Source organism: Hyaena hyaena, unplaced genomic scaffold (assembly GCF_003009895.1).
Source record: "Hyaena hyaena isolate Hyena2069 unplaced genomic scaffold, ASM300989v1 scaffold_57, whole genome shotgun sequence".
NCBI lineage: Eukaryota > Metazoa > Chordata > Mammalia > Carnivora > Hyaenidae > Hyaena > Hyaena hyaena.
In genome coordinates this window covers 639,480-666,965 of record NW_024080690.1, presented here as the reverse complement: position 1 = coordinate 666,965, position 27,486 = coordinate 639,480, and the positions used below count along the sequence as shown (strand labels likewise).

General features: G+C 42.2%; 1 protein-coding gene across 1 annotated transcript; it reads left to right on the top strand.

The window, feature by feature from the left end:
• Positions 1–83: 83 nt before the first annotated feature.
• Positions 84–21,993, top strand: LOC120231522 (cytochrome c oxidase subunit 7A-related protein, mitochondrial). The gene is made up of 3 exons (XM_039231674.1): positions 84–226; positions 19,448–19,579; positions 21,120–21,993. Exons 1-3 carry the CDS (start codon positions 155–157, stop codon positions 21,258–21,260), a joined length of 345 nt encoding a protein of 114 aa, XP_039087605.1. The 5' UTR covers positions 84–154; the 3' UTR covers positions 21,261–21,993.
• Positions 21,994–27,486: the final 5,493 nt, after the last annotated feature.

The window sequence follows — 27,486 nt, the reverse complement described above, 5'->3', positions numbered from 1 at the left end:
AAGAGGGCATGTTACAAATTAGGCGATCTCCGGGCAGCCTGTCTCCTGGCGCAGGGTCCTTGGGCTGAAGCTTAAGGCGACCGCAGGGAAGGCAGGGTCCTTCTCTGAGGCAGTCGCGCAGGCAGCGGCTGCGGGAAGCCGGTTACCGGGCGTCATGTATTACAAGTTTAGTGGCTTCACGCAGAAGTTGACTGGAACATGGGCTTCCGACGCTTATAGCCCGCAGGTACAGATAGCTCCAGGCCCTCTCGGAAGGGCCGCCCGAGCCTCTGCGCCAGGCAGTCGTGGCGCCGGAGCCGGGTGGGATTCCTGCCTGCGGTTCGGTTTAGCTCGGTACCACCCCTCCGGCCGCCTCTCAGCATCTTCTTGTGGCGGCCTTAGAGGCTCCTAATTCTGTAGCTGCTTCCCCCGCGGGGTTGGCCCGCGGCGGAAGTTGGGCCTGGCCTGGCACTCAGCTGGGGTCAAGGTGACCTCCGAGGTCGTTGCTTTTGCGTCGTCGGGGTGGCTTGTGGGGTCGGCGTGGCCCCGAATTGCGACCCAGCAGAGTCCTAAGTTCGTCTTTGTCCTCTTTAAGGAGGTCTCGCTTTTAGTCTCCTCGGTGTTCCATTGCTACCCCCACCCCGCGTAGCCCAAAAGCCTCATCAAAGCTCGAGTTTGGAGAGCTGGGACGACAGCACCGAGGGAAGCCGTAGGGGCAGGAGAGGCTGTCGGGTCAGAATTAAGAGACTTAATGGGTTCTTTTTAAATGTTTAGGCGAGCCTGGGCAGTGTAACGACCTTACGCGTCTCAACTGATCGCTGTTATTTGAGTCTAAAAAAGTAATCTGATTTTATTTAGATTTTACCAATTGGAGTTTGTCTCCGTTGTAGACTTTTTTCCTTACGTTTACTTATTTTGAGAGAGCGCGCGGGCAGAGAGAGGGAGAGCGAGAGGATCCCAAGTAGGCTACATACCATCAGCACAGCCCAGCCCAGCTCTAGGCTCGAATTCACAAACTATGAGATACGACCTGGGCTGATATCAAGAGCTTAACCGACTGAGCCACCCAGGTGCCTCTCAGTTGTAGACTCTTAATATGAGCTAACATCCTGGCTTTGCTGCTTTAGTTTTATGGCCTTCACCAGGTTACTTTATTGTGAGTTTAGTTTCTTCTGGGGCACCTTTCGTACAGGTTAAATGAAGTGACTAGCAGCCTTTGGCAGGTGGTTGGTACTGGATAAGTGGTAGCTACTTCCCCTCTAGAAGTTGAGTGTGAGATACCATCATATTCCTTATTCTTATAAAGTAGTGTGGGAACCGTTGGTGAAATATGCAGTTGGAAAACTGGACTGGAATAGTAAGGATCCCAGGTGGGGTGTAAAGAATGCGCTATTATGTTACTTCTTCCTTTTTCTGGGGGACATGGCAGCTTTTCCAAGTGGGGAAGATGTTTAAGAGTAATTTCAGTCTAAGATTAGATGTGCTATTAATATTAACTCGAGTAGAGAGGGGGAAAGGGCAAGTTTTGGGGCGTGTGGGGTTCAGGAGGAAGGGTCGAGGTTTATAAATGTTGAGCGTGTGATGATGTCATGTCTGGCAGCAGCTGGATTTATAAGCCCATAATTGGTAGAATCTGTGGTGGGAAGGAGATCATCCAGGGAGCATATAGAGAAGAAAGGTGGGAAGATGGTTAGGCTGCAGAAACACTAAGCGGAGGGTAGAGGAGAAAAATTTATCAAAAGAACAAACCAGGTGGGGCGCCTGGGTGGCTCAGTCTGTTAAGTGCCCAACTTCAGTTCATGTCATAGTCTTGTGGTTTGAGAGTTCAAGTCCTGCTTTGGGCTTTGTGCTGACAGCTCAGGGCCTGGAGCCTGCTTCAGATTCTGTGTGTGTGTCTCTATCTGCCCTCCTCCTGCTCCGTCTCTCTCTCTCAAAAATAAATAAACGTTTAGGAAGAAAAACAAAACCAAAACCAGAATTAGAAGGGAAACCAGTGTGGTGGTGTCCCTGAAGCCAAATTGGTAATGAGATCAAAGAAAGAAATGTCAATAAGGATTTATTTTGCAGATTACAGGGGAGTAACCATTTCTATCCTGTTTGTTGCAGTAAAAGACATGTAATGTAGTTTTCATGCACTGAACTTAAATGTTACAGTTTTAATGAGTTTTGACAAAGGCATACACTGTAATCTCCAGCCCTGTTAACATTATAGGACATTTCGTCACCCCTAGGAAGTTTCCTTCCCCGTTCAGACTTTTATAAATAGTTCTGCCTGTTTCTGAATTTCATGGATGTGGAACCACACACTACTCATTTGTAAGGTTTTTTTCTCCCTCAGTACTTTTTGTTTGCTTATTTTTGAGGATGAGAGAGAGAAAGTACGAGAAGGGGGCAGGGAAGAGAAGGGGTCAGAGAATCCGAGGCAGGTTCCAGATGCTGAGCTGTCAGCACAGAGCCTGATGCGCGGCTCAAACTCACGAACCTTGAGACCACGATCTGAGCCGAAGTTGAATTCTTAACCAAGAGTCACCCATGCACCCCAGCACATTAAAATTAGCTCTCAGAGATTACCCTGAGATTAGCAGAGATTATTACCCTGAAATTCATGTACAGATAGGGCCTTAGGGCCTTCAGATTTCTAGCACCTCTTAAATTGTGCTTCTCTTGAGAATTTTAAACTTCTTCGTTACTTAAGGATTTTCTTTTTTTTTTTTCCCTTGATCTATTTTTATTATTTATTTTTACAGCATGAGCAAGTGGGGGAGAGGGGCAGAGGGAGAGAGAGAGAATGACCCAAGCAGGCTCCATGCTTCTTAGTCACTTAAGGGTTTTTTAAAATCTGTTTTTATTAAAAAAAATCTTTTTAATGTTTATTTTGGAGACTGTGTGTGAACAGGGGAGGGGCAGAGAGAGAGGGAGACACAGAATCTGAAGCTGAGCTATCAGCACAGAGCCTGATGGGGGCCTGGAACTCAAGAACTGTGAGATCATGACCTGAGCTGAAGTCGGGCACTCAACCAACTGGGCCACCCAGGCGCCCCTATTTATTTTTATTTTTTAAGAGAGAGATCCTGAGCAAGTGGGGGAAAGGGGCAGAGAGAGAGGGAGAGAGAAAATATCCCAAGCAGGCTCTACTCTATGCAGGCCTTACCCCAGGACTCTGGGGACATGACCTGAACCAAAATCAAGAGCTCAACTGATTGAGCCACCCAGGCACTCAGGGATTTCTTAAGCTATGTTGAAAGAAATGATACTTTTTAGGTTTTATATGTAGATTTCAGAGTGCTTGTGAGAGGCATACGCCCCTGGCCAGGTATTACAGCTTTAGTAATTAGGAATACTTTCCTTTTTCTTTTCTTGGAAACATTAACACTGTAAAATGTTTGTAACTTCCAGTATTATGTAAAGTGAATAAGCTAACGTGCATTGAAAAACTTGGTATAGAAAAGCTAGTTTTCTAACAATGGTACGGGTAGATTAGATGACCAGTAATTGTATTTTCCAGTGGTTGAATGAAAAGCATTTTCCTTACCTTTCTGTGTCCTATGTCAAAATAAATTGAGGCTAATAAACACATGAAAAGATGGTGAACATCATTAGTCAGTAGGGAAATGTAAATCAAAACTACGGTGAGATACTACTTCACACCTGCTAAAATCAGAAGACAGACAACAGGTGTCAGTGAGAATGTGGAGAAGCAGGAACCCTACTGTATTGCTGGTGGGGATGTGAAATGATTCCGCTGTAGCGGGATTCTCACACAGTAAGTGGTGACACTAAGGCTTTTCTTTCCAGGAAGCAACTTTATTCTTGCCCACACTGCTCAGTTGGGTTTGTACTCTTAAGAACTGATCACTGAACGCCTTGTGGCATAGTTTTTTATATATTTTTTGCTTCTTTGTCTCCCACGTATGGTAACACACAAACATGTATCCTGATTAAGTGGTCTCATTTTAACAAGGTCGTGAGGGATTGTCCCATAGGAGGTGTAGTCTGGTTGCCTTGAGGTTTTTTTTGTTTCCTTAGGGAAGGGACCCTACTGCACAGCCACTTTGGAAATAGTCTAGTAATTTCTTAAAAAGTGAACATTTTGGAGTGCCGGGGCGGCTCATTCAGTTAGGCGTCCAACTTTGGCTCAGGTCATGATCTTGCAGTCTGTGGGTTTGAACCCACATCCCGCTCTGTGCTGACAACTCAGCCTGGAGCCTGCTTTGGATTCTGTGTCTCCTCTCTGGCCCTCCTCTGCTTGCGCGCTCTCTCTCAAAAATAAACATTAAAAGTTTTTTAAAAAGTGAAACATTTTTACCTTATGACCCAACAGTTCTCCTAATTAAGAGGGTAGGATGACCTTCTAGGTAAAGGTAACTGTGGGAGTGAAGGAGGAGGTGGGGGGGCTGCAGGGAAATCACTGAGTAGTAAGTTTAGCGGTAGGTGGAGTAGGTCATGAAGGGTCTAGGATGGTAGGACTTAATTTTGTGAGAAACAAATAGGATTTACAAAGCAACTTGATGCAGAAAGTTGTGGTAGAATCTTACCCAGAGGTTAGAATAAGGACATACTTCTCACCTTTAGTTTCATGAAGATTTAAATTTTTTTTAAATGTTTTATTTATTTGTAGGAGAGAGAGAGAGACAGCATGAGCAGGGGAGGGTCAGAGAGAGAGGGAGTCACAGACTCTGAAACAGGTTCCAGGCTCTGAGCTGGCAGTCAGCACAGAGCCCGATGCGGGGCTCGAACCCACGAACCGCGAGATCATGACCTAAGCGAAAGTCGGACGCTTAACCGACTAAGCCACCCAGGCGCCCCATGAAGATTTAATATGGAGGAGCAAGTATCATAACCAGAGCTATGCTTCGGAAAGATAGTCTGCCTGGGAGAGACCAGTGCTGGGGATGCCTGTTATCCCCATAGGATATTCTATGAGTTATACTCCTAGAATAGTTCAGGGTTGTTTGAGTGGGAAAGAGGAACAGGTCTGGGAGATAAGGACTTAGTGACCAATAAGGGAGATTGGGGGGATGAGAAAGGAGATCTTGCAGATGACTGGGTAATGAGAGGATGGTGGTGCTGTCCTTAGAAACAGGGAACTCCTGAATAGATTTGTGAGAAACGGTGAATTTTGGACTTGCAGAGTGTGATGTGTCCGGGAAACATGGAGGTGGTGATTGATATCTAGATGGGAGTTAGGAAGAACTTGAGTCACTGCAGATTGAAACTTGTTTCTAGTCCTAAATCACAGTGCAAGAGTTCTTAGGTTTCTACCAGTAAAAAAAAAAAAACAAAAAACGATCAATTTGTAATGAGCTCATTCTATATTAAAGATATTAACCTGTCGTGTGTCAAAAAAAAAAGTTGTTTTTTTTTTTTTTTAACGTTTATTTTTTAGAGACCGAGCACGAGCAGGGGAGGGGCAGAGAAAGGGAGACTCGGAATCTAAAGCAGGATCCAGGCTCTGAGCTGTCATCACAGAGCCTGACACGGGGCTTGAACTCATAGACCGCAAGGTCACTGAGCTGAAGTTGGACACTTAACCAACTGAGCCACCCAGGTGCCCCTAAAAATAAAAAAAAAAGGGTAATTCTCTTATTACTCCTCTCTCCTTCTCAAACCTAAAAGGTAGAATGAAAGGGAAACTTGGGCCAGTCAACTTCAAGGGGAAATTATCAAATTTACTTCTCTCTAAAAATTTGGAGCAAATAGGAGCCCTTGGTTGGCTCATTTGGTGGAGCTGGCTCTCTTGGGTCTTGGGGTTGTGAGTTTGAGCCCTGTGTTGAGTGTAGTGATTACTTAAAAATAAAATCTTAAAAAAATTTATTTTGGAGCAATTAGACTAAAAACAATTCAACTGCTAAATGGTTGTGGTTGAATGGTCTTAATTGTAGGGGTAGTGATTGTGTAAATGGCTAAGAGATTTGATACTAAAAAGCAAAACCTGTAATTTCCACTTGGTTTACAGTCCACTATTTTAAGAACAGTGGCAGCATTTATTCACTAGTTTTCTTTGTGGGAGGTATGGGAGGCTCTGCCATCAAGTGCTGACTTGATTTACAGACTTCACTTCTGAAATACTAAAGTCTACCTTGTTGTGAAGCTATTGTTTATTTATACTTTATTGTATTTTTAATGTTTTTATTTATTTATTTTTGAGAGAGGGCTAGAGACAGCATGAGCAGGGGAGGGTCAGAGAGAGAGAGAGAGACACAGAATCTGAAACAGGCTCCAGGCTCTGAGCTAGCTGTCACCGCAGAGCCCGACCCGGGGCTGGAACCCACAAACCGTGAGATCATGACCTGAGCCGAAGTTGGACGCTTAACCGACTGAGCCACCCAGGTGCCCCTGTTTGTTTATACTTTAAACAAATATTTACTGAATATGCTTTTTGCTTTTTTAAGTCTAGGGAAGTAAGAGCAGTGAACAAAACCTGCCCTCACAGGGCTTCCATTGCGGTAGTGGGGGACACAGTAAACAAAGAAAAGTACGATATGCTAGGTGCTGGTAAGTGCTGTGGAAGGAAAAAAAAAAAAAAAGGCCAGATAAAGAGGAGGACATGCAGTTTAAAAGGGTGGTAAGGAATGTCTCACTGAGAAGGTGAGACACGGGCAAAGACCTGAAGGAGGTGAGGGTGCCAGTTATGTGTGTACCTAGAGAAGAGCATTCTAGGTAGAGGGATTCTAGTGCCTGATGCCTGGGAGATTTAAGGGGCTTATCTAGTGGGCTACGGTAGAGAGAGGGGATGATGTAGGTGGCGGGGTGGTGGGGTTTGAAGGCTGCATCTCGTGGTGCTGGAAGCCATTGTAATTTTGGGTTTAGCTCAATGAGATGGGACGCTTTGGTGGAAGTTTGAGCTGAAGAGTGACATCTCTAGTCACTGGTTGCTGAATTAAAAGTAGCATGCAGGGTAACAAGTGTGGAAATGGAAGGAGGGTGATCAGTTAGAAGGGTGTTATAAAGATCCAGGAGTTTGGGGACAGCTGGGTGGCTCAGTTGGTTGAGCCTTTGATGCTTGATATCGGCTCAGGTCATAATCTCCCTCTTTCTCTGCTCCTCCCTTGGTCGTGTTCTCTCTAAACTTAAAAAAAAAAAAATCCAGGGGCGCCTGGGTGGCTTAGTCGGTTGAGCATCCGACTTTCGCTTAGGTCATGATCTCGCGGTTCGTGGGTTCGTGCCCCGCGTCGGGCTCTGTGCTGACTGCCAGCTCAGAGCCTGGAACCTGTTTCAGTCTGTGACTCCCTCTCTCTCTCTGACCCTCCCCTGCTCACTCTGTCTCTCTCTCTCCTAGAAATAAATAAAAAACATTTAAAAAAAAAAATCCAGGGGTTTGGACCAGAATATGGATTGGTAGAGATGGGGAGAAGTGGTCAGATTCTGAATAGATTTTGAAGGTAGAGCCAAAAGGATTTACAATGTGTGTGCATCAAATTAAGAATGATTCCAAGGATTTTGGCCAGAAAACCTGTCAGTTATTAGGATGGGGAGGCTCATAATTCTCTGTTGGGACAGCTGCCACACTGGAAGAGGCATACGTGAAGGGATTTGCTTTAGATACAAATTTGCTTTGTATTTACATTCCTGGTTAATTAAGTCCACTTTTGAGAACCGCGGTGTCATTCCTGTCTAGCTGCCTTGAAACACTGGAAACACTGACTGCTCTTAAATTGTTAGGTTTACTGACAGACAGATGAATATCCATTCCTTTTATCGGCGGGGCTAGGACAGTTGAATTATTGATTGTGTGGTATAATAAAAGTGTGTGGGTTTGAATCCCATTTTCCTTATGGAATCTCTGAGCTTTGTTTTAATCATCTATTAGATGGGCTGATAAGACCTTACTTACAGGGTTGATGTGAAGAGTAACTTTATTCATGAAAGTTTTGTAGGATTCTGAGAAGAAATGCTTATTAAATGAAAAAAAACCCAGAATATAGAATTTTATGTTCAAATATGCATATGAAGAAAGATGGGAAGAGAATATACAATTCATAACGGTTGATGGGATAAAGTAATGGGATTATAGGTCATTTTAAAATTTTGTATTCCAGACTTTTAAAGTATTCTAAATGGAAATAACGGAGTTATTTAAAACCATTCAGATGGTTGATACTCCTGTTTTCAGATATTGTTCAGAAGCTTCTCTAGTTCTGAGTCATTTGATGGGTGAACAAACACTGAGCAATTAGGTATAATCCTTTCTAAAAACGCTTTCACATTAGTCCTGTCAAAACAAGAATTTCAAACCATTTTTGGAGATACTTGGTATAAAGGTTTTTAAATTTTTGCATTCAAGGAGAAATCCTTATAGAAGAAAATACAAAGCTTGCAGAATTAGGAAGCGTGTTAGAATTTTCAGTTCAGAGTGATCCTTTTTAGCCTTCTTAGTCGTTAGGGACTCTCTTCCCATCTCTGAATCCTTGTGAGTCTGAGTATATTATATACTAAATTTAGGCTAGTGGCTTACTCACCAAACTTTAAATGAATTGTTCGTTTTAAGCAGTAGTTGAGAGGGGCAGTGGGAGAGGTAGCAGAATATTTAAAAACCCAAGACTCTCAGGGGCACCTGGGTGGCTCAGTTGGTTAATTAAGCATCTGACTTTGGCCCAGGCCATGATCTCATGGTGTGTGAGATCGTGCCCTGTGTGGGGCTCTGTGTGGACAGCTCTGAGCCTGGAGTCTGCTTCAGAATCTGCCTTTCTCTCTCTCTGCCCTTCACCCTGCTCACGCGCTCGCTCTCTCTGTCTTTCTCTGTCTCTCAAAAAATAAATGTTAAAAAGGAAAATTAAAAAACAAACAAACTCAAGTATCGACTTTAGAAAGGCCTGAATTTTGGCACTAGACTCCATCTTTTTTGCTACATGATCTTAGGCAAGTTACCCTCTCTGATCTAGTTTTCTTTTCTATAAAATAGGAATAGTAACATCTTGGTAGGTTTGCTGGCAGGATTAAATGAGATGATGCATGTGAAATGCTTGACAGGATACTGGGCTTATAACAAGGGCTCAGTAGATAATTAGTGGCTGTTATTCCTTAACATTGATCTCCATAATGGCAGAGATTGTATTTGTCTTCATTGTATATTTTCAGTATAGAGGAAGTGTTCAATAATATATGCTGAATGAGTGAATGCAGTGCAGATAATTCCCATTTGTGGGACTTTGTCAAAGAAATAGAAACCAAGTTTACTTTTGGAGGGGGAAGTTTAATTGAAGTATAGTTGATTTACAATACTATATTAGTTTTAGGTGTATACAACAGAGTGATTTCCCAATTATGTACATTACAAAATGCTCACCACAGTAAGGTACTTAACATCTGTCACCTCACAAAGCGATTCCTTAACCTTATAATTGGACATTTGTACTTCTTAATTTCCTTCGACTTTTTCATCCTCTGACCCCCTCCCCTCTGGCAACCTCCAGTTTGTTCTCTGTATTTATGGGTCTGTGTCTATTCCTTTTTTTTTTGATTCCACACAAGTGGAATAATAATGGTATTTGTCTTTTTCTGTCTTACTTATTACACTTAGCATAATATCCTCATTCCTATCCAGGTTGTTGGCAGTGGCAAGATCTCATTTTTATGGCTGAATATTATTCCACTGTGTACACACACACACACACACACACACACACACACCCCAGCATCTTCTTTATCCCTTCATCTCTCAGTAGACTCTTAGGTTGTTTTTGTATCTTGGCTGTTGTAAATAATGCTGCAGTAAACACAGGGGTGCACATATCCTTTTGAATTGACATTTTTGTTTTCTTCAGGTAAATACTCAAACAGAATTACTGGTGCGTATTGTATTTGTATTGTATTTTTAATTTTTTGAGGAACCTCCATACTGTTTTCCATAATGACTACACCAGTCTGTATCTCCATCAGCTGTGGATGAGGCTTGTCTTTTCTTTACATCTTCGCCAGCACTTGTTATTTCTTGTCTTTTTGATACTTACCATTCTGAGTGGTGTGAGGTAATATCTCACTGTGGTTTTGATTTGTATTTCCTTGATGAGTAGTGATAATTGAACAACTTTTGATGTGCCTGTTGGCCATCTGTAAGTCGTCTTTGGAAAATGTGTGTTCAGGCCCTTTGTATGTTTTTCGTATTGAGTTGTATAAGATCTTTATATATTTTGGATATTAACTCTTCTGGGATGTATCATTTGCATGTATCTTCTCCCATTCAGTAGGCTGCCCTTTTGTTTTGTTGGTTTCCTTCACTGTGCAAAAAATTTTTTAGTTTGATGTAGTCCCAGCTTATTTTTGCTTTTGTTCCCCTTACCTGAGGAGACAGATTCAGAAAAATATTGCTAAGACTGACGTCCAAGAGATTATTGTGTATGTTTTCTTCTTAGGAGTTAAGACTTACATTTAAGTTTTAATCCATTTTGAATTTATTTTGTGTATTGTGTAAGAAAAGTCCAGTTTCATTCTTTTTTTTTTTTTTTTTTTGGTTGTCAAATGATCCTTTATTGAAATATTCTCCTTTGTAGTTCTTAACTAGCAGGGCATCCTACTGCACCATTATTGATGTCATCTGTGATGTCCTGAGGGTGATGGCCATCAGCATTGCAGCCCACAGACTGGACAGTTTCCAAGATTACTTTAATGGTTTCAGAGAGTTCTCTGGCTAAAGATTGGTGCCACATCTGTCAGGCAGTGTTGATAGACTTATCAAAAGTGGTATTTCCACTCTGCTTAATAGTTCTCTGCTTCTTTCTGTCTCCTGGTAGTTCCTTGAGGTGTTCAGAGCAGAGGCAAGGAGCGAGGTCCCACTTTAATCTGGGCTTATCTGTTCTGAATGGTCAGTTTCACTGTAATCCCTAGATCTTTCCATTCATCAGTTGCCTTGGCTATGGAGTCTTTTTTTTTTTTTTAATGTTTTATTTATTTCTAGGAGAGAGAGAGAGAGACAGCGTGAGCAGGGGAGGGTCAGAGAGAGAGGGAGTCACAGACTCTGAAACAGGCTCCAGGCTCTGAGCCGGCAGTCAGCACAGAGCCTGACGCGGGGCTCGAACCCACGAACAGCGAGATCATGACCCAAGCGAAAGTCGGACGCTTAACCGACTAAGCCACCCAGGCGCCCCTGGAACCTTTTTTCTTGGTCAGACTCAGGGAGACGATCTTCTGGGCCAGGGCAAACATGGCACCAACTTCCCCTCCTGGTGCATCTCAGTATGGGACTTTGATCTCATTAGGGTTGAACTTAGGTGGCATGTGGAGGTGGCTGGTGTCGGATGAACCCAGATTTGGGATGACCAAAGACAGTTGCACCTTCACCTTCTCCAAGGCAAAAGTCAAAAGCATTTTTTTTTTTTTTTTTTAAAGTAAGCTCTCTACCCAATGTGGGGCTTGAACTCCTGATCCTAGAATCAAGAGTCACATCCTCTGCCACTGAGCCGAGCCAGTCAGGTGCGCCCAGTTTCATTCTTCTGCATGTAGCTGTCCAGTTTTACCAGCACTATTTATGAAGAGACTGTCATTTCCCCATTCTGTAAGTTTGTCTCCTTTGTTGTAGGGTTGACGATATAAATGTGATTTTATTTCTGGGCTCTGTTCTGTTAATCTGTTTTAGTGCTAGTACTGTTTTGATTACTAATCCCAAATATCTTGAAATTTGGGATTGTGATAACTTTAGCTTTGTTCTTAAGATTGCTTTGGCTATTTTGGATCTTTTGTGATTCCATACAAATTTTAGGATTATTCTAGGTCTGTGAAAAATCATATTGGTATTTTGATAGGGTTTGCATTGAATCTGTAGGTTGCTTTGGGTAATATGGGCATTTTGCTTTAAAAAAATTTTTTTTAATGGTTTTTGTTTATTTCTGAGAGACAGACAGCATGAGCAGAGGAGTGTCATAGAGAGAGGGAGATACAGAATCTGAAGCAGGCTCCAGGCTCTGAGCTAGCTGTCAGCACAGGGCTCGACCCCACGAGCCGTGAGATCATGACCTGAGCCGAAGTCGGACGCCTAACCGACTGAGCCACCCAGGTGCCCCAATATGGGCATTTTAGCAGTATGAATTCTTCCAATTAATGCACCTGGTATATTTTTCCATTTGTTTGTGTCTTCAGTTTCTTTCATCATTGTCTTAATAGTTTTAAGGATCACCTGGGTGGCTCAGTTGCTTAAGGGTCCAGCTTCATTTTGTTAACGTTGTGTATCACCTTGATTGATTTGTGGGTATGAAACCAATCTTGCATCCTGGTGAGTGGTTTTTGCATCTGTGCTCATCAGAGATACTGGCCTGTGTGTGTGTGTGTGTGTGTGCGTGTGTGTGTAATTATATATTTGTATCACCTTTGGTTTTGTTATCAGGGTTATGCTGGCTTTGTAGAATGAATTTGGAAGAGTTTCTTCCTCTTCTGGTTTTTGGAATCATTTGAGAAGGATAGGTGTTATCACAAGTAGAATTTACTTGTGAAGCATGTGGTCCTGGGCTTTTCTTTCTTGGGAGTTATTTTAATTACAGATATCACTTTCACTGCTAGTAATCGGTCTGGTCAGATTTTCTATTTCTTCCTGATTCAGTCTTGGAAGCATTCTGTGTTTCTAGGAATTTATCCCTTTCTTCTAAGTTATCCAACTTGTGGGTATATAATTTTCATAGTAGTGTCTTATAATCCTTTGTATTTCTGTGGTGTCAGTTGTAACTTCTATTTGTGATTTTGAGTTCTCTTTTTTTCTTGATAAGTCTGGCTAAAGGTTTATAAATTTTGTTTATCTTTTTGAAGAACCAGCTCTTAGTTTCACATCTTTTTTTTAGAGCTGCTTTTGTTGTATCCCAAAGATTTTGAACATTGTTTCCATTTTCATTTCTCTGTGGATTTTTAAATTTCCTTTTTGGTTTCTTCTTTGACTCCTGGGTTGTTTAGGAGCATGTTGTTTAGCCTCCATGTGTTTGTGGGTTTTTTCCTAGTCCCCCCACCCCCCCAATAATTTCTGATTTTATACTGTTGTGATTGGAGAAGATGCTCTGTCTTATTAAATTAATTGAGACTTGTTTTGTGGCCTAATATGTCCTGGAGAATGTTCATGTGCACTTGAAAAAAATGTATATTATGCTCTTTTGGGGTGGAATATTCTATATATATCTGCTAGTTCTATCTGGTCTAATGTGTTCAAATCCATATTGATTTTTATGTCTGGATGCTTTATCCATTGATGTAAGTGGGTTGTTAAATTCCCTTGCTGTTATTGTGTTACTGTCAATTTCTCCCTTTGTACCTATTAATATTTACTTTGTATATTTAGGTGCCCTTGTGTTGGGTGCATAGATAGATATTTACAGTTGTTACATCATCTTGTTGGATTAATCCCTTTATATAATACCCTTCTTTGTCTCTTGTTAGAGTTTTTGTTTTAAATTTTTATTAATGTTATTTTTGAGAGAGAGAGAGAGCACGCACACATGAATGGGGAAGGGGCAGAGATAGAGGGAGACACAGAATTTGAAGCAGGCTCCAGGTTTTGAGCTGTCAGCACAAACACCAATGCGAGGCTCGAACTCACTAACTACAAGATCGTGACCTGACCCAAATTCGGACAGTTAACCAACTGAGCCACCCCCATGCCCCGTTACTATCTCTGTTTTAAATTCTACTTTGTCTTGACATAAGTTTTGCTATTCCAGCTTTCTTTTTGCTTCGTTTATGTGGAATATATATATTTTTTATATCTCTTAACTTTTCAGTTTGTATGCGTCTTTAGGACTGAAAGAGCCTCTGGTAGGCAGCGTATAGATGGGTCTTGTTTTTTATCCATTGAGTCACCCTTGTCTTTTGATTGAAGTATTTATTTAGATAATTTACATTTAAAGTAATAATTGACAGGTTTGTGCTTATTGCTTGCTATTTTGTCAGTTGTTTTCTCCCTGTTTTTGTAGGTTTTCTGTTTCCTCTACTTGCTTTCTTCCCTTGTAACTGATGACTTTAGTCTTTTGCTTGGATTCCTTTCTTTTTATTCTTTGTGGATTTTTTAATAGGTTTTTATAGGTATATGGTTAGCATGAGGTTCATATATAACACCCTAAGTATATAGCAATCTATATTAAGTTGTTGGTTGCTTAAGTTCAGACACATTCTAAAAGCATTACATAATAAAAACTTCCCCATGTGTATACTGTCATATTTTACATCTTTTTATTTTATGAATCTCAATGAATTAAAAAACTTTTTAATGTTTATTTATTTTTGAGATAGAGACAGAGTATGAGCAGAGGAGGGGCAAAGAGAGAGAGGGAGACACAGAATCTGAAGCAAGGTCTAGGCTTTTAGCTGTCAGCACAGAGCCTGATACGGGGCTCGAACTCCTGAACGGTGAAATCATGACCAGAACTGAAGTCGGATGCTTAACTGACTGAGCCACCCAGGCGCCCCAACAAATTTTTTATTAATACTTATTTTGAGAGAGAGCAGGAGCAGAGAAGGGGCAGACAGAGGTAGAGAGAGAATCCCAAGCAGCCTTCATGCTGTCAGTAGAGAGCCTGACATGGGGCTTGATCCCATGAGTTGTGAGATGATGACCTGAGCCAAAGGCAAGAGTTGGACACTTACCCAAGTGAACCACCCAGACACCCCCAGCAAATTTGATGTAATTGATGTAATTGATTTTAGATGTAATTGATTTTACTACTCTTGTCTTTTAACTTCAATACTAGTTTTCTTAGCGATTGATTCACTACCTTTATTATATGTTTGTTTTTACCAGTGAAATTTTTTCCTTTCCTAATTTTCTTTTAGTTATGGCCTTTTCTTTTCCACTTAAAGTCCCTTTAACACTTTTCTAAGGTTAGTTAAGTGGTGATGAACTTCTTTAACTGTTGCTGGGAAACTTATTTGTCCTTCAGTTCTGAATGATAATCTTGTAGAGTAGAGCATTCTTGGTTGTAAGTTTTTTCCTTTCAATGCTTTGCATGTATTGTACCACTCCTTTCTGGACTGCACCATTTTTGCTGGAAAATCAGCTGATCGTCTTATGGAGTTTTCTTTGTACATAATTAGCTGCTTATCTCTTACTCCTTTTACGATTCTGTCTAATCTTTGTCATTTTGTTAATTATGTCTTGGTACGGACCTTTTTGGATCCATCTTGTTCGGGGCTTTCTCTGCTTCCTGAACCTAGATGTCTGCTTTTCCCAGGTTAGAGAAGTTTTCAGCTGTTATTTCTTCAAATAAGTTTTCTGCCCCTTTCCCTCTGTCCCTTCTGGGACCCCTATAATGTGAATATTAGTACACTTGACATTGTCCCGTGGGTCCCCTTAACCTATCCCATTTTTTCTTTTATTTATTTTTTAATGTTTGTATTTATTTTTTAGAGAGAATGAGTGGACCGGGGAGGGGAAGGGGCAGAGAGAGAGGGAGACACAGAATCTGAAGTAGGCCCTAGGCTCTGAGCTGTCAGCATAGAGCCTGATGCTGAGCTTGAACTGGTGAACCATGAGATCATGACCTGAGCTGAAGTCAGGTACTCAACCACCTGAGCCACCCAGGTGCCCCATCTTCATTTTTTCTTATTCTTTTTGCTGTTCAACTTGGGTACTTTCTGTTACCCTGTCTTCCAGATTGCTGATCTGTTTATCTGTATCTTCTAATCTGCTGTTGATTCCTTCTAGTGTGTTTTTCAATTGCTGTACTCTTCAATACTGATTGGTTCTTATTTCTTTATTGAGTACTCTTAAACTCTTCTCTCAGTTCCAGTGAGCATCTTTATGACCATTGCTCTGAACTCTGTCAGGTAGATTTATTTTTTTTTTAATGTTTTTTTTTTTTTTTTAATTTTTAAAATGTTTTTATTTATTTCTGAGAGAGAGAGCGTGAGCAGGGGAGGGTCAGAGAGAGAGGGAGATACAGAATCTGAAGCAGGCTCCAGGCTCGGAGCTAGCTGTCAGCACAGAGCCCGATGCGGGGCTGAAACCCACAGACCGTGAGATCATGACCTCAGCTGAAGTTGGATGCTCAACCGACTGAGCCGCCCAGGTGCCGCTATCAGGTAGATTTCTTATCTCCGTTGTTTTTTATTTTTTCTAAAGTTTTGTTCTTTTCTTTGGAAGGTATTCTTTTTTCTTTTTTCTCATTTTGTTTGACTTTCTGTGTTTGTTTCTATGAATTAAGTGAAACAGTTACCTTCCCCAGTCTCTAAGGGGTGGTCTTGTGTAGACTGTGTGTGCCTGGTGGCCTTGTTTTGCTAGAGCTGTAGTGGGCTCAGGCTGAGGGCACATTCCCTGTGGGATGGTGGGAGCTGGGGTAAGTTCAGACCAGATGGTTCAGGAGTGCTTGGTGCCAGCACTGCCCTACTGGGACAGCAGGAGCTGGGTCAGACCTAGGCTGGGTTGTTCTCAGGCTCTCTGCCCTGGGCCTCTCCCTAGTGGGATGGCTGGAGCTGGGGCAGGTATGGGCGGGGTGCTCTGCATAGGAAGTGCCCTGGCTGGGTGGGTGGAGCTGAAGGAGATGCAGGCCGGGGTAGAGGGGGGTGTCCCAGGGTGCTTCTTGCCTGGGCCACCTTGGTGAGATAGCTAGGGCTGTAGCTGGTGCGGGCTGAGGTAGCCTTGGTGAGACAGCTGGAGGCAAGGGAGGTGCATGTGGTGGGGGGCCTGCAGCTGGTGTGCGGGCCAGGGCCTGGGGCTAGAGTGTGCAGGCTGGAGCTAGAGTGCCTGCTCCCGCTGCACTGTCAGGCTAGAGGAGGGAATGGAAACAGTGGTGCTTGCTAGCACCTTCTAACCGGAGAGAGTCCTAACAGTTCCCCTACCAGTGAGTAGTTGCTCTGGGGTTAGTAAACGGGTTTCCTTCACTTATAGTCTGTTTGCTGTTTATACTGTTGTGGGGTTTGTTGTTGTTGTTGTTTTTGCTGTGGCGCAGATTGGGTGAATGTGTGCAGCCCTTTCTGTGCTGTCCGTCCCTCCTGCCGTTCCTTGTATCAGGGTGGGATTCCTGTTGTTGTTGTTGTTTTTTTTTTTACAAATAGTTTATTGTCAAATTAGTTTCCACACAACACCCAGTGCTCATACCCACAAGTGCCCTCCTCCATGCCCATCCCCCCTCCCCCCCTACATCCATCAGTTCTCAGTTTTTGTCAGCATTCAAGAGTCTCTCATGGTTTGCCTCTCTCCCTTTCCCCCACCATTTCCCCCCTTCTTCTCCCCCTTGGTCGTCTGTTAAGTTCCTCCCAATCCTCCTATACGTGCAAACATATGATATTTGTCCTTCTCTGCCTGGGATTCCTGTTCTTAACCCCGCATCTCTGTCTCCTGTTCTGTGCGGTCCCACTATCCTTTGTTGTGTGGAAGCTGTTCAGTCAGCCTTCAGTCCTTATTTAGCAAGAATTGCTCTCTGTGTAGGCGTAGATTTGGTGTGTTCCTGGGAGGAGGGGAGTTCAGGGTCTTTATGTGCTGCCATCTTGGACCAAAACCAAATTTGCTTTAATACTTTTTGTTGCCCTGTTGATCCTAATGCTTACCTGGTGGGAGTATCATTGAGGCGTTCGGCATAGGATCTTTAGAATATGTTTTGTCAGTTATAGGTAAATTTATATTTCCTTGAAGAGATCAAGAACCAGGGGTCTGACAACGATGTTAATTTGAGCAAAGGGTTTCCTCCTTCATCTGTAAAATAGAAGAGGGTGGGCTTGAACTCTGCTTCCTAACTTTAAATTTTATTTTTTATAGTTAGAATTTAATATAAAAGGATGTGATTGTGTTGGTTTGTAACTCTTCGCTTCTATCTTAATCTGCAGGTTATTTTAGAGAACCATCTTTATCTATATTTGCCACTGTAGATTCAGTCCATCAGATAGAACACCAGAATTTCCCTTGGGTTCCTTTTTTTTTAAAGTAGCTTTATTGAGATATAATTCACATACCATACATTCACTCATTTAAAGTGTACAACAGTGTTTTTTTTAATAGACCATGTGCAACTGTTACCATATTAATTTTAGAGCATTTTCATCCCCTCAAGAAGAAACCTGTACCCTGCAGTCGTCTCCCCCTGCTGCTCACCCCCAGCCCTGAGCAGCTGCTTCTCTACTGCTGTTTTTGTAGGTTTTTTTATTCTGGACTTTCATATGAATGGATCATATAATCTGTGGTCTTCTGACCAGCTTCTTTTACTTGGCTTGGCATAGCCTGTAACAGTACTTCCATTTTTCTTCTCCTTTAGGTTCTTTTTAAGCCTTCTGTCCTAGGTCCTTCTGTCCATGTGGCTCAGGGAGTTACTAACAGCAAACCTGTGTTAACTCCCAAGTCTCATTCTGTTTATATTTATTGAATATAAATATTCAGTGTTAGGCACATTATATCATGCTGTTTTTTTACTGGTAGATATTATTACATTTGTATACATGTCACAGATGAGAACAGTGAAATTTCCTTAAGTTTTACTATGTATGTTTTTTAACTTATGGCTGTATTAATGCTGGAAGTTCAATTACTCTAATTAAAAAAAATTTTTTTTAATGTTTTCTTTCTTTTTTTTTTTTTTTTAAATGTTTTATGTATTTCTAGGAGAGAGAGAGAGACAGAGTGAGCAGGGGAGGGTCAGAGAGAGAGGGAGATACAGAATCTGAAACAGGCTCCAGGCTCTGAGCTGGCTGTCAGCACAGAGCCCGATGCAGGGCTGGAACCCACGAACTGTGAGATCATGACCTGAGCCGAAGTCCGATGCTTAACCAACTGAGCCACCGCGGCGCCCCTCAATTTCTCTAATTTTTTTGTTTGTTTTCTTGTCCTGAAAGACAGGTCTCTTACCATTGGAGTCTCTTCCAGATTAAGCTGTTTCTTTATTGTGTGTCTAGAAAGTTCTGAAGTGTACTCTGGGGTTAGAAATACTGTGTTAGTACATCAGCTCATCCAGAGTAGAAAAGGGACAGCCAGGTTCCTTTTGAAATGTAGCCAAAAGTTAATACAGATTAAAAATGTTTTATTGAGGGGCACCTGGGGGGCTCAGTCAGTTAAGCATCCGACTTCAGCTCAGGTTATAATCTCACGGTTCCATGAGTTTGAGCCATGCGTTGGGCTCTGTGCTGACAGTTCAGAGTCTGGAACCTGCTTAGGATACTGTCTCCCTCTCTCTCTCTCTGCCCCTCCCTCATCCACACTGTCTCTGTCTGTCTCAAAAATAAATAAATATAAAATTTAAAAAATGTTTTATTGATATGATAGGAAGGTAGACATAATAGGTATTTCTGGAAGCTCAGATTGGGCTTTTGTGATTGTTTGCTTCTCTCTTCCTCACCTCAAACCCCCATCTTAATGGCAGGGAATTCTTGATGGGGTTTGCTGTGGGAAACTTTCTGTTAAAAGTTTACGAACTTTAAATCTTAAAATTAAAGGCCTTGTAATGCAGACTCGAAGAGCCTTTCCTTCCCTCTTGTGTGGTTGAATGACTGCCTCCATGATTCCAGACAGCCTGCTTGTTGAAAGGTGGTTTATATGCCCAGACGTGCTTTCAACTTGACATTTTCCTTTTTCCTACAGGGATTAAGGCCTGTGGTTTCCACAGAAGCACCACCTATCATATTTGCCACACCCACCAAACTGAGTTCAGATTTTACTGCATATGATTATGCTGGGAAAAACAAAGTTCCCGAGCTGCAGAAGTTTTTCCAGGTGAGAGAAAACACTAGAACAGACACTAGAGAATGACTTGTTATTTTGGCAACAAGTTTTATTGTTTTTGCTTGCTTGATATTAAAATTCACTGAGCTGTTAGAAGTAGAAAAGGCTCTCTTGGGTTTGCTGATCAACAGAGAGAAGCCAGAATTGGATTTTAGAATATTGTTAATGTTAATCTACATACAGATAATTGAGAGGTCAGTGGCCCAGCTGCATCTCTGGTGCCGCGGGAGTGAGTGTCTTTTACTGCTGTTGCTAGAAGGTAGCTTCCCTGTCCTCAGAAATATGTGCAGATTCAGGCCTGGCTTGGCACTTCTGATCATGTCAAACCCTTTTTTTATCTGATAAGTAAGACCTGATTGGGGGGCGCCTGGGTGGCTCAGTCGGTTAAGCATCCGACTTTGGCTCAGGTCACGATCTCACGGCTCGTGGGTTCGAGCCCCGTGTCAGGCTCTGTGCTAACAGCTAGCTCAGAGCCTGGAGCCTATTTCACATTCTGTGTCTCTCTCTCTCTCTGACCCTCCCCTGCTCATGCTGTCTCTATTTCTCTCTCAAAAATAAAAAATGAAAAACATTTAAAAAAGAAAAAAAAAAGACTTGATTGGACATTCGGAGTCTTGAATTATAGTGGGGGAGGGATTTTGGAGACTGTGCAAAATAATGGACTAAACATTTTATGGAATCTTTTTTAATCTCTTTTAATCTCTTTTTTAAAGATATTATTTTTTAAGTAGGCTCCAGGCCCATTGTGTGGTTTAATCTCAATGACACGGAGATCAAGAGTTGTGTGCTCTACCAACTGAGCCAGCCAGGTGCCCCTGGAGTCTTTTTTTTTTTTTTTTTAATTTTTTTCTTTTATAGTTTATTTTTGAGACAGAGACCGAGCACGAGTGGGGGAGGGCAGAGAGAGAGGGAGACACAGAATCTGAAACAGGCTCCAGGCTCTGAGCTGTTAGCACAGAGCCCGATGCGGGGCTCGAACCCATGAACTGTGAGATTATGACCTGAGCCAGAGTTGGACGCTTAACCAACTGAGCCACCCAGGCGCCCCGAGTCTTTTTTTTTTTAAACAAGGATTTACCAGCTTAATGGACAGAAGTTGAATACAACATGGACTTGAACCCACTAACTGACCTGGTGTGCGCAGACATCAATGACTAATGGTCAGAAGTCAGACTAAATGTGGAGCAGGCCTTGTGCCTGGAGTCATTCAGCTGAGGATTACTTTTGCCTTTAAAAGAAATGCACCAGTGCTACTGGCCTAGTTAAGCAATATATGATAAATTCCTTAGAAACATGGAATTTGTTGCATACATGTTCCTGAGGCCCCATTTTGGAGAATGACTTTGGCCTTACAAGCTTTAGCTGCATATTAGAAAACCATTTCAGTCAGGATTCTAATGGATTTCTAATTGGTTAGGGTCTTTTCCACTGCGGTGTGTTGATGGCTTAGTTATAAAGGTCTTTGTTCTTTATTAGCCTAAACTGTAAAATATTTTTATTAACCATGTCCTTGATGATTCTTGGTTTCCAGAAGTCCGACGGTGTGCCCATCCACCTGAAACGAGGCCTGCCTGACCAAATGCTATACCGGACCACCATGGCGCTGACGGTGGGAGGGACCATCTACTGCCTGATTGCTCTCTACATGGCTTCCCAGCCCAAAAACAAATGAGTTAGGCTGCAGAGGACTGGTTTGCTTTTTGGCATAAACCCTTTGAATTTTCATTTTTCATTATTCTGTAAACATTTTCTTTTTTACTTGACTAGTTTACTTAACATTTTCCCAGAAAAATAGAAAGATATTAAGGCAATATTTTGATTTGTTTATGAAATGCACATGGTCCATCAGAGCTCATTGGATAGTTAAGACTATTGTTTAAAGAAATGCTGCTGCTCTTTGAGCTCCTGATTTCCCTGGAGGTTCTGAATGAAGGTTGCACACAGGCTCATTAACAGCAGTCTGTGCTGAGGTCCTTAGGGACTTGGGTGTTTTTGAGCATGGGGTGCAGAAGCCTTTCTGGATTTGGATGTGACTGAGGAGGGAAGACAGAAGCCGAGGCCAAGGGCATGACACAGGGGTTTGAGGTAGTAGACACCTTGGGGATTTTTCCTTCTTGCGATAAAATGTTAAGAAAAATTATTTGTAGCCTGCATCTGTTCATCAGGCAGTTTGTTTCCAAGGGTTATTTGCCTCATCTCAGATCTTTAGTGAAATTTTATGTGTAATTGTTATGTATTTATTCCACCTTGGGAACAGAGAACACCTGTTTAGTGTTGCGCTTTAGACCAGTGTGTTTTATTAATGCAGCTGTGACACAGATTATCCTTTACCTCTTCAAAATGTTATGGCTTTAAATTGTGATTCACTTTGAATGTGGAATAAATACATGAATGAAAAATCTAAATTTTCAAGTCCTTTTGAATGACCTTTCAGAATACTTTCAGAAAACCAGAGGCATCTTAAACTTGAATCTAATTTCTTTCTTTTTAATTGGGCACCAGATAATCTTTACAAAATAGTTTCGCAAAGTCAAGTAATAGGCCAGTGGCGTATTGATGATTACCATATGGTTCCTTGTAGGAAACCAGCTTGCCCCTTCGTGAAATGTGCCTGTAACTCACGGTTCTTTAGACATTAATTTCCTGTGCTGTCACAATTGGTAGACTTCACATACCCTATATTAATGCTGAGAAAAGGTGGAATTTTTTTATAGAAAGTGATAGTCTGTATCTTGCCATAGCAAAGACGAGTGACCTTTTACTAAGGATAAAATAAACACACAACTAGCATCCTCACTGGGTAGGAAGTCTATACAAATCCAAACTGTATTTATCTCTGTTATTTCCCCCAAGTTTTAAAAAAATTTTTTTTAAGTTTTATTTATTTTTGAGAGAGAGATATTTCTGATACAGTGTGAGTAGGGGAGGGTCAGAGAATGAGACACAGAATCTGTAGCAGGCTCCAGGCCCTGAGCTAGCTGTCAGCACAGAGCCTGATGCAGGGCTTGAACCCATGAACTGTGAGATCATGACCTGAGCCGAAGTCGGACGCTTAACCGACTGAGCCACCCAGGCACCCCATCCCCCAAGTTTTTAATTTGAAAAATTTCAGACTACAGAAAGATGATAAGAATAGTATGGTATGTACAGTTAGCAATATATTGCCACCTTTGCCTTGTTTTCTCACAAATGTGGACACACAATGAATGTATGTAAATACACACACATTTGTTTTTTGCTGAATCATTTAAGATTAAGTCATGCAATTATGATAATTCAGCCATAATTACTTCAGGCAGTATCTCCTAAGAATAAGGACATTCTCCTTCATGATCATAATACAGTTGTCATACTGAATTTAACATTGGTAACTTTACTATTTAATATATAGTCTATATTTAAACTTCCCCAGGTATCTCAATGATGTATCCTTTATAGTTGTGTTTTTAAAAGTAACTTTAATCGCTTCCTGGCCTTTTGGTTAAGATGAACTGTAAAAATAACTTTAGTGGGATATAATTTATATACCATACAATTCACCTATTTAAAGTGTACAGTTCAAGGGTGCTGGGGTGGCTCAGTAGGTTGACTGTGTCTCTTTTTTTTTTTTTTTTTTTTTTTTTTAAGATGTTGACTTAGTTTTGAGAGAGAGAGAGATAGAGAAGTGGGCTCCAGGCTCTGAGCTATCAGCACAGAGCCCGACGTGGGGCTCGAACCCACGAACCGTGAGATCATGACCTGAGTAGAAGTCGGATGCCTAACCGACTGAGGCACCCAGGTGCCCCAAGAGTTCCGCACTTCATTTCTTCTTAGGTCATGATCCCACGGTCTTAGGGATCTAGCCCCCTTTGGGGAACGCTGAGTGTGGAGCCTCCTTGGGTTTCTTTCTTTCCCCCTTCTGCCTCCCCCCCTCCCCCCCCCCCCAGCTGCTTCTGTGTGTGCGTGCTTGCCCTCTCTCTTAAAAAAAATTTCAAATGTACAATTCAGTGGGTTTTATTACATATAGAGTTGTGCAGCCATCTCCATAATCAATTTTAAAATATTTTCATTACCCTAAGAGGAAGTTCTGTGTCTGTGCCTGTTAGCAGTCGTTCATCTTCCCCATCCCAATGCCTAGCCTTAAGCAACCACTGATCTATTTTCTGTCTATACAGATTTATCTTTTCTGGGCATTTCATGTAAATGTCATTTTTTTTTTTCCCTGAGAGAGAGCAAGCAAGTGCACAAGAGGGGCAGAGAGAGAGAGAATCCCAGGCAGGCCCCACACTCGCCACACTGTCCTTGTAGAGCCTGACACAGGGCTCAATCTCATAAACCTGTGAAATAGTGACCTGAGCCAAAATCAAAAGTCAGAGACCATAACAGAGCCACCCAGGTGCCCCATAAATATCATTTAGTGTGTGATCTTCTGTGACTGGTTTCTCTCAGTGTAACGATTTTGAGGTTCATCTATGTTGTAGCACATGTCAGTGCTTCATTCCTTCTTATGCCTGAATAATGTTTTGGTGTATAGACACAACACATTTTGTTTATCCGTTCATCAGTTTGTGGATTTGGCTTATTTCCACTTTTTTACTTACTATGACTATGCTTCAATGGAAGTTGATATACATACAGGTTTTTTAAATGGGCCTGTGTTTTCATTTCTCTTGGGTCCGTGCCTGGGATATACCTAGGAGTGGAATTACTTGGTCATTTGGTAACCCCATGTTTAATTTTTTGAAGAATCGCCAGACTTTCTTAATCAACTTTATCATTTTACATTTCTACCAGCAGTGCTAGTTGACTTTTGCTTTAGGTCCAGGATCCACTCACGGATCACACAGTGTATTTATTTGTCATGTCCCTTTAGTCTTGTAATCCAGAGTTGTCCCCGGGGCCCTTCGTTGAAGAGTTTGAAGAGTTCAGGGCAGTGTTTTGTAGAAGATCCTTCGACTTGGATTTGTCTTTCTGTCTCCTTATGATTGGGTTGAAGTTAAAACATTTTTGTCAGGAATTCTTCACATACGATGTGGTATTCTTACTATATCAAGTAGCACTTGATAACCATTACTGGCAGTTTGAAGTTAGGATAACTTAATTCCACTGTTTTCTGCCAGATTTCTCCCTTATAAGATACCCTTTCTCTAAAGGAATTGTGGGGGGATATTTGAGACTGGGAATAGCCTGTCCTCAGCAGTGTGGCACCCAGTGTGCAGTCCTTGGTGATTCGTGACTGAGTCGTTTATTACTAAGGTGGTTGTAATAACGTGATTCGGTATTCTATGACTCCTTTCACACTGTTGACATTTACCTGTGAAGCTGGGTTACCCCCACTCCTTTAAGAAATTTTAGTGTAATTTCCTCATTCAGTGTCATAACCATCCCTGTCATTATTCGTTCCAGTGCTTAAATTCAGCCCAGGTTTGGCTTCTGTGTCGTATTGACATGGCCCATCAGCTTTGGACTACTTTACGTTCCGACGCACCAGATGCTTTCTACGCTTACCTTGCTTTTTTCTCTACCCTAGATTCCTCTGTTTACTTTCAGATATGTTCTGTTTTTTTTTTTAATATATTTTTATTTATTTCTAGGAGAGAGAGAGAGAGACAGCATGAGCAGGGGAGGGTCAGAGAGAGAGGGAGACACAGACTCTGAAATAGGCTCCAGGCTCTGAGCTGGTAGTCAGCACAGAGCCCGACGCGGGGCTCGAACCCACGAACCGCGAGATCATGACCTAAGTGAAAGTCAGACGCTCAACCGACTAAGCCACCCAGGTGCCCCAGATATGTTCTGTTTTTATATATGGATGCATTTTCCTTCGCTGCCTGGTTTATTTTTGCCTAAATGGTACTGCACATTCCTACTAGTCAGTCATAGTCTGGAACTTGTTCTCTGCCTCATTTTTCTGAATTATATTCAACTTTATGAACACACCATAGTTTACTTAGCAGATCTCCTTCCAATGGCAATTTAGTCTTAAGTGTTTTGCTTTTATAAACAATGCTTTAATATATAATCTTTCCATCTCATTTTACATATTGTTGAATGTATTTGTAGGATAATTCCTCAAAGTGAGACCGTAAGGCAAACGCGATAGGTGTTTCAAATTTTGATAGCCCCTCCTGCTGTCAGAGAGCGGTGCTCAAGTACGGCCCTGGTTAGCTGTGATGACGGTACCTGTCCCTCCCTCCTCCCTTTTGCCAGCAAAATGCTGTATCAGATTTTATCTTTGTTATCCTGGTAAGCGATACAGTTCTTTGGTTTACATTGTCTTTCTGTTGTGATTCGTGATGTCGAATATCTTTCTTTTATTTAAAATTTATTTTTAAGTTTTAAAATCCTTTTTTTTTTTTTTTTTAAGTTTATTTATTTTGAGGGAGAAAGTGAGCAGGGAGGGGCAGAGAGAGGAGTGAAGAGTCTCAACTAGGCTTCACGCTGTCAGTGCAGAGCCCGACGTGGGGCTCAAACTCCCAAACCATGAGATGTTGACCTGAGCCAAAATCGACTCGGATGCTTAACTGACTAAGCCACCCAGGTGCCCCTTGTTTTTAAGTAATTGCTACATGCAACATGGGGCTTGAACTCCCAACCTGAGATCAAGAGTTGCACACTCCTGGGGCGCATGGGTGGCTCAGTTGATTGAGCGTCTGGTTTCGGCTCAGGTCATGATCTTGTGGTTTGTGAGTTCGAGCCCCACCTTGGGTTCTTGTACTGACAGCTCAGAGCCTGGAGCCCGTCTTCGGATTCTGTGTCTCCCTCTCTCTCTGACCCTCCCCTGCTCACGTTGTCTCTCTCTCAAAAATAAATAAAACATTTAAAACAAAAACAAAAAAAGAGTTGCACTCTCCACCAACTGAGCCAGCCAGGCACCCCTAAAATCCTTTCATTTTTAAAGCTTTATTTCTTTTTTTGTGAACTATCCGTTCAGGTACTTTGCCCACACATGTCCAGGTGCTCTTTGATAATACTGTAAATGCCATTGGTTCATGTGGCCGACTTCTCTGGAACAGAGATTCTGCTGCCTCCTGTGTGAGCAGAACCTCTTCTGATCGTAAGTCCCAGAAATTTATTAAAACCAGCCAGTACAGAAAGAGGGACTTTGCAGAACCCCAGTGGGGCTGGGCCTCACAAAGACGGACTTTTGGGATATGGTGCTTGATGTTTGTCACAGTTGGCTGTATAGCTTTTTCTTTCTGTTTCTTGTTTGTTGCACATGGTAGGAAATGTCCAGTTGTCCAGTCACCAGAAACAAGCCTCAAATTTCAGGAGAGAGAGGGGCGCCTGGGTGGCTCAGTCGGTTAAGTGTCCGACTTCTGCTTAGGTCATGATCTCACGGTTTGTGGTGTTGGAGCCCGGCATCAGGCTCTGTGCTGACAGCTCAGAGCCTGGAGCCTTCCTCAGATTCTGTGTCTCCCCTTCTCTCTCCCCTCCCCTGCTCATGCTCTGTCTCTCTCTGTTTCTCAATAATAAATACATGTTAAAAAAATATTTTAAAAAAATTTCAGGAGAGAGACTGTCCTTGGCTCCTCCTGGGTCGGGTTCCCCATGGGGCCGGGCCTTGGGGTAGATACAGAGAAGGATCACTGGTTGGTGCGTTCTTGGACCTTAAACGATGGCTTCGAGCCTTTGGGGTGTGTCCTCAGGACTATTCCTGCTAAGCATGCTACTTTGAACCTTTGTTAGGTTGGACTGCCTACTCAGGGGGACTGACTCTCCTCCTTGTCAGTGCTGTCTGGATGAAATGCTGTCACCAGAGGGACACTCGCCTCTCCTCCCCTTCCTGCAGGTCATGTGGTTAGTCTTCTCAGTGCTGGTGTGGACTCACATACCCCTGGGGGGCAGGAAGCGTCCGTAGGTTACCCAGGCAACGGTAGTTTTAAGGGAATCAAATTTTAGGTCTTCAGCTTCTGTGATAC